Below are 7,616 nucleotides of genomic sequence, written 5' to 3'. Positions count from 1 at the left end.
TGTTGTCAAGTCGTGACATGAGTGACGTCATGCAGCCGACAAATTCTGCCTTCGGAGGAGACAGCCTTGTGAATTTGGACACAGGCAATGTGTCCTCCCGTTACTCCATTTATACAGTCCCCCCCAGCCCACCCCTGACATTGGTGTTCACTGCATGAGCATTCACTACATTGAGTTAAAAAAAAAAAAGTCCTTCCTATTGATTGCTTTCCAGGCACCATCTCTTATCATATAAATGTTTCCGCTGCCTCGGTGTTGTGAGCTGACAAGACAGCATCAGGCTAGTAAAATAAAAAAATCAGGCAGATGTTTCATTCATATGCTATAAAACGGACAACCAACAAGTGGCGGATAACAATATTAGAAATTGATTGTACATTATTTTAATCAGTCTGCTTTAATCACTTATAACGCCCCCTGCTATTCAGAATAACACAGAGCCATACTTTTTCTAGACAGATCCTTTTTAATTATTATTTTAACTCGATTAAATGGCAACAATAGAATTTTTTTCAAACAGGGTTAAAATAAAAAAAGAAAAAGATGGCACGACTACTCGTATAACAAACCTTGAAAAACAAATGCTCACTATACATTTAAGTATGTACAATAAGGTCGATAAATAAACCAATACTGACTAGCAATATGATTGTTGTCTTTGAATTCTCTACATGTTAGTGCACTGAAAGGAGAGTAAGTGTAAGCGAGACATCAGGCACTCATAATCATGAAAAGGTTTTGGTTTGAAAACCTGAGACGAGCCAAGCCATAGTTGAACATCTACTGGTGGCATTTTAAAGCTTCTGTATGCAACTTATGCACAAACAACCTGTAGCACTGTGCTATATCCACTTATTATTATTAGCATACGGGACCAATTTACTATTGCTAACCAGCAGCATTTCTCTTTACAACACCAAAGAAGGGGGGGAAACTATTTTCCTGCTTTGGCGTCACCCGAATGTTGGCATTCCTCAACATTTGTATACAAAAGCCAAAACAAAAAGGAGTAAAGCTGTAAAAAGACTTATCCAAACGTGTTAAAGCCTTTTAGAAAAGTTATTTTCCTTTCCTTATGAGGAGTATTTTGTTGCCCCGAGGTCAGACCTGCTGAGTTCAATGTGCTGGGTGGAGTGGGTGTTGAGCAGGGGCTGCATTACAGAGTGTTTTGCTTTTACGAACACAGTGGGCTGCTTGGACTCAATCCTCAACGTCCAGCGTGCTTCTTGTTTTCCTGGCCAGCTGAGTCCAAAAAGCTACGAGACCCCCCCCCCATCTGCTCCTTGAAGTGCATCACGGCGAGGAGCATGCAGCAGCTCAGTGCCTCTTCACAGATGACACCTTCTTCTTCCTGGCAGCCAACATCTCATAAAAGGGGTCCCTGCTGATGGCGGCCCTGCAGACAATCCAATTTACACGTATTAGTGATTAAGTCCAGTGCAACAGGCGCATAGTCACATACTTGATGCTGTTCATCCACTCGTCCTTCTCCTCGGCCGTGGGGGCGGAGATGCGGTAGAAGGTATGGTTGCCCTCCACCACGCGACCGTCGGCCTCAGTCTTGCACGCCTTGATCACCTGATCCTTGTTGTCGGGGATGAATAGCTCAAAGCAGTTCTGGGGCGGACAGGAAGGCCGGCGTCACACGCTTAATAGAAATTTACTAGGAACTTTTGCAGAAATCAAATTTTTTTGCAGCAAGAACTTCACACCAGAACAAGGAAGTTTGAGGAACTGTAACTTAACATCAGAACTTTCAAAGGAAACTTGTGTGTATAGAGGTTGCTATGAACTTTGAGGAAGCGGACCTTTTCAACTGTTCAGTAAGTCCAAATCGATGCAGTGTAAATATGTTTGTGCAGTGATATGAGTCAGAAGAGGGCGCTGTTCTTACAGGTTTCTTGTCCTCCACCTCCCTGATGCTGAGGTTCTCCAGTGGGATGATCCCTCGCGGTTCCTTGTCCTGGGCACAGAAAGACACCAGGTGAATGAAACAACACGGCATCAGAGCAGCACTAACGTAAAGCGGTGCTCACCGTCGTGTACTCAAAATAGTAGAGGCAGTTGTCGGTTAAGATGAACCATCTCCTCTTCCAGGTCTTCACTCGGCCCCCTGTGGAGCAAATCCAAGCAATCAAGAGAGGCTGAGTAGGAGCGAGGCGTAGAAAAAGAAGACAAAGCACCGACTCGAGCAACACGCAGGCGGACAGACGTGAGCAGACAAACAGATGGAAGCTCCCGACCGACGACTCCCCGATAACGGGTCCCACCATGCACTCACCACCACCACCACAGGTAGAAAATAACTCAGAAGCCCTGCTTTTATGAGGTCATTGAAAACTTTATGCTGGCCTAATAAACACACACCTCAAAGTGGGGACGCGACTCCACTTGCATACGAATACCGCATTTCCTCACATTGTGGCCAGGTGTTTGTTTACTCAAATACAGATGGGGGGCATCTATCAGAGGGGAGGCCTTTGCTTAGAGGATATTAAAGTTGTGTGTATATTATAAATGATACAGGAATTAAATTTTTTACCCTGATGTGAAAAAGGAACGGAGGCATCTTCTATTTAGGGAACAAACATGCCCGGAAGGTAACTTTTTTTTCCAGATTTTAAAAGGAAGGTGAGCTGAGGACTTTATTTTTTAAGAATGCTATTAAATTATGTTGGCATTACTGTATAATAGATATATGAAGAGAAATTGGAGGTTGGAACAAACGAGCGGAAATTTGACTTTCTTTCCTTTGAAAAACACAGGCATCTATTGGAGGAAGCCTTTATTTTTTTTTAAATGATATTAATTAAACAAATCTTATCTGTTATATTACAGATGATATCAAACAAAACTAGAGTGATTAAAACAAACATTACTGGAACATCTGGAGGGGGGGGGGGTTGTCTTTATTTTTAGAGCATTATGTAATGCGACAAGAATACTACAACTAATATCAAGTGAGACTGGAGTGAAAAACAAGCATAACCAGATTATGACATTTTGTTTCCTCTAAGGAAAATAGGGGTGACAATCAGGAGGCATCCATTTATTTTTAGAATTATATCAAAAACTATTAGAAAATTACAACTGAATGAGCCATCCTTTAAGGGTCTGGCATTGATTTCTCTCAAGTCAATGGCAAATTCGACCACTAATTGGGTGAGAACTGTTTACTTTACACTGAATGTCAGTAAAAACAAGACATCTGAACCTTTTAATTATCAGGTTTTTCCAATTAATTATCAATTATCAAGGCCTCACCCAATGGGATTATTCATTAACCTGGAATTCACTGACCCGACCAGACCTCTGACCTTAGCCCAAAGTCCCATGTCAGGCATGTTTCCTGCGCAGGGAAACCTGATCCGCATAGGCAGATGGCAGCCTCCCATTTCGCCACGAGGAGGACACCAATGAGGGTCGGGAGCCTGCAGCAACATTCTGCTACTCTGAAGCCTTAAATTTCCTGTTTCAATAACTACAAGTCAAGTCTAGACTATGTGATCCCACAACCATGTTAGTTGACCTACATCTACTGTGAAAGCAAAGAGAAGGTTATAGTTACGGTCTGCCGGTTGCACATATATAGAAACACTTTCATTCTCATATGCAGGCATTCAGGCTGTATGACGTTCCTTCAGATCTCAAAGCATCATGATACGTCAAACATCTGAAAAATTGTCTTAAGGCAGGAGTGGGCAAAGTATAGCTGTACGACCTATTTTGTTTTTTTAATCAGAGAATTGTAATTACATTTTAATTGCTTGCATTTACAGTACTTGTGTTTGCTTTATCCTCCATTTTGGGAGCTGTTATGTTAATCAGTTTCAAAGGTTTACATCTCACATGGCATATTAAATATATAGACTCAGCAGTGACTTGACACCAGGGCAAAATGTCAAATTTCTACATGTTTTTGTTTTAAACTATTTGTTCTCATATTTATGAGATTTTTCTAATTTTCTACTTTTTTTTTGGGGGGGGGGGGGGGTACCAACAAAACAAACATGAACGGGTAATTAAAGATTAATGATAAATAAAATAGTGTTTAAAATATAATAACGTGCTATTAGTAAATGTGTGGGGGGGAGGGGGGATACTTTTTGAAATCTAATCTTCGAATTGTCAAACAAACAAATGTGGCTCTCGAACCCCAACTTTTGCCCAGCCCTGATCAACAGACACATGTTGCCCTCTGGCCGTCATCTTGGCCACAAACAAGCAGGCCAACAGAGACAAACATAGAGCTGAGTGTGGCTTGGTGAGCATTGAATTGGATCACCCAAGGCCATTTATTTGGTTCCTCACATTCCAACAAGAAGAGACAACCTCCTCCAATGCAAGAATAGCTGGGTAGCGGTCCCGGCACATTGTTGCTAAAGGAGGGGAGAGCAGGTGCGTGCTCGAGTGGAGAGATGGGAAGTGGGGCAGGCAGATGGAAGCTTTCATGTCTCTTGACATCCATTTTGTGCTGGTTTGGGCATCTTTTGTTCAATACAACGAAACCTCAATACTTAAAAGCCAGTCAAATATTACGTTTTGAGGAGAATATAACTAACGGACAAATTCTGGACATGCAGCTATTATAGTCTAGTCTTCTTGACAAACTCTCAAGTCCCAAGTCCTTATGGAGCAGCTTTTTGTGAACAAATGACTTCCTTTGGATAGCTGATGACTGGAGGCCATTTATTTGTAGCATTTGACAAGTACTGAGTAAAGTTGTGGGCCTTTTATTTTTTTAGAGTGAAATTAAACACTGGTATCTTTCCACTTAGATCAAATAAAGCTTAAGTTTAAAATTGATATTAACCTGAAAATATATTTTTATACTGGATTGGAAATGAAAAGATACCTATTAGATGGGAGGCCTTTATTTTTGGATGACAGGAGAAAGCCCTGTCTATTATAAAAGCATTGTTTTGTCGCCATCATGTGGCATCTTGATGTAGAAGGAACTGTATTCAAGGGAATTTAATGTGACAGTGTGAAATAGTTGACCACTAGATGTTGCTATATCATAGAATGCAGCTGAAGCTCATGCATTCTTAAGCATGCACACTACGGTGGCTCATAGAGGCCATACTTTGCAAGCCTAACGCCAATTCTTATTTTGCGTGAGCGAACTAGCATCTTGGCAAGTGACAGCAACTTGGCAGCGTGTGAAACCCAGCAAGCAACGCCGAAAGACCAAGTGAGCCAGCAGGGCCTCTTCCCTATTAACCTAAAACAGTAGGATTATTGAGTTTTGTTCACTGATGGCAAATTGTAGGCCTCTATTTGGGTTGAGTTTAAAACAATGTTACTGGTATATTAAATATATATGATCAGGTGAAACTAGAGATTAAAATATAGAGGAAAAATAGGGGATCTAATAGATGGGAGGTCTTGCTTGGATAGCATTTTGCCGCCAACTAGTTAGCTGCCATTTTTATCACTTGATATCAAAAGGAATGTTACATGCGTGTTTGTTAATTGAAACTTTTAACATTTCACATGAGGTTTATTATATACTTAATGGCACTTTTTTTTTTACATTTATTACCCCTCCCTATTCATCATAATTGAAACTTTTAACATTTCACATGAGGTTTATTATATACTTAATGGCACTAATTTTTTAAAAAATTTATTACCCCTCCCTATTCATCATTATTGTTAAGTGAGAAATATAGTATGACACCTAGCAATATTAAAATGTGCCTGAAATGTTTTTATGATTTTATGATGGGGACAGTTTGGACTCTGGAACAAATATTCCAAATACAATTGATTGTGTTCGACTGTAGAGGTTCCACTTTCAAAACCGTAAATGGTATCCAATTGAAATACACAATGAAACCCTCTCAAACACTTTTGCTGCCCACACTGCTTCCTCCAGTCAAGTAGCACACACCCATCGGATTCATCGAATAGCAAAGGGAAGAGCCACATAGCTGAAAAGCTGCAGTATTCCCTCTCTATACACACAGGGCCAACGAGTTTATACTGTGAGCATTGTCTTTATGTGGCTGCTGTACTGGATGGGAGAAAGGGTATAATGCAGCTTCTGGACAAAACAAAACCCACATGAAAAGATAGTGACCAACCATTCAGAAGGTCATAAAGCGAGAGAAGCCCACTAGGGTGGCAGCCAACCACCCACAGAGATAAAAAGAAAATGAGAGGACACAAAATAAAAACCACCAGCGCGGTGAGCGGACTGGAACAGACAAACATCTGAAGTTGAAATGCATTGATGGAAGAGACAAACAGAAACAACCACAAACACGGAAAAACCTAACTGAATGTCGGAGGAGTACAAAAAGCAATAATGGCGCACCACCAAAAGCACCAGAGAGCTGAGAGAGATGGAGCGTGTCTTGTTTTTGTTGTTTGTTTGGGAAGAGCAGGTGTACATACCTCCTGGGGTAGGAAAGACAACAGCCAAAATCATGGGAACAAACAAACGAAGAGGAAAAAGGAAACAAAAAATTATCAAATTAAATGAGTAGGAATTATTGCACCAGTGACGTTCATTTTGGCTTTCATGCACTGCTTTGTGGTGTCACACTTGTATCCACCACGTGGTGGAGCTGTGCACACTGAAAAGCCTTGCACAAAACAATGCCTTGACTTGGCTCCAACATTGTCACTCAATTTATCCTTCACCTTGATTTTTTCTTAGCTCATTAGCAGAAGATTCTTGACAGCGGCCAGTTGTCCAGATTCACAGTGATTAACACAATTGACTTTTCACAAATCAGAGTGAATCAGTACAAGGAGGAGGAAACAGAGGTGAGTGTTGAAGAATCCATCACTGTGATTTGCAGCCAACAGTTGCCCTGTGGAACATCTGGAACGCAACAAGGCAGCCGGCAAGTGTCTTTCGTGTGTACATTGCAAACAAAAAACCTAAAGGTGACGTGTGACTTTTGCTCACAATATTAAACAGCTCCCAGGTGTCTAAATAACATACCTGTGGCCTGCTTTTGTCAAAACGCGTCCAATGAACAAGAATGATAGACATACAGTGGTCCCTTGCGATGAATTCAATTCATTCCGTAAAAGTCCCAACACTGCCATCGCAAATCATTTTCTCCATTGACATAAATGGAAAAGCATTAATCTGTTCCAGCCACTCAAAAAAAGCCTGCAATGTTTTCAATTAAGAAAAATAACACTCACTATTATTGTACTTAATAAAAACATCCAGTAATTAAATAATAAATAGAATTAAACAGTTTTTGCCACATTTAATGGACATTTTGCTAATCATTCTGGTGTGGGCACAATGGCCATCTAGAAGCAGTATAACACAGACAGCGATATCGCTATAAGGAATGACAGATTTTCTATTAAGACACCTGGTCACCGTTTTAATAGTAAAAAAAAAAAAAGCATACGATGTCACACTAACACTAACACTAACACACCACACACTTGACTGACTTTCTTTCATGTGTGTATGTCAATGTATGCAAAATATCTTCAAATATTTATAAACCTCCACATATGGGGGTCTGATCTCAAGGCCACATTCATAATTCATGAAAAGACGGCATCTTCAGCATCTGCATCATGTGTGTACAGTACACACAAAACGCACACTCACAGGTCGTTGACCTCATTTTCAA

The 7,616-nt window shown here is 40.6% G+C and overlaps 1 protein-coding gene across 4 annotated transcripts in view; it reads right to left on the bottom strand.

The window, feature by feature from the left end:
- Positions 1-445: 445 nt before the first annotated feature.
- The window catches only part of cyth1a (cytohesin 1a), a 55,391-nt gene continuing 48,220 nt past the window's right edge, over positions 446-7,616 (bottom strand). For 3 of the 4 annotated variants that reach the window (XM_077556023.1, XM_077556022.1, XM_077556024.1), the window contains exons 10-13: positions 2,037-2,115; positions 1,895-1,963; positions 1,463-1,617; positions 446-1,396 (exon numbers count right to left, since the gene is read on the bottom strand). In XM_077556023.1, the coding sequence (XP_077412149.1) occupies positions 1,318-1,396; positions 1,463-1,617; positions 1,895-1,963; positions 2,037-2,115 (382 nt within the window). In that variant the 3' untranslated portion in view covers positions 446-1,317. The remainder of the gene's footprint in view (positions 1,397-1,462; positions 1,618-1,894; positions 1,964-2,036; positions 2,116-7,616) is intronic. The other variant, XM_077556021.1, reaches the window with a different exon arrangement.

Source organism: Vanacampus margaritifer, chromosome 2 (genome assembly GCF_051991255.1).
Source record: "Vanacampus margaritifer isolate UIUO_Vmar chromosome 2, RoL_Vmar_1.0, whole genome shotgun sequence".
Taxonomy (NCBI): Eukaryota; Metazoa; Chordata; class Actinopteri; order Syngnathiformes; family Syngnathidae; genus Vanacampus; species Vanacampus margaritifer.
The sequence above is the reverse complement of the archived record's forward strand: the minus strand, read 5'-3'. Positions and strand labels throughout refer to the sequence as shown.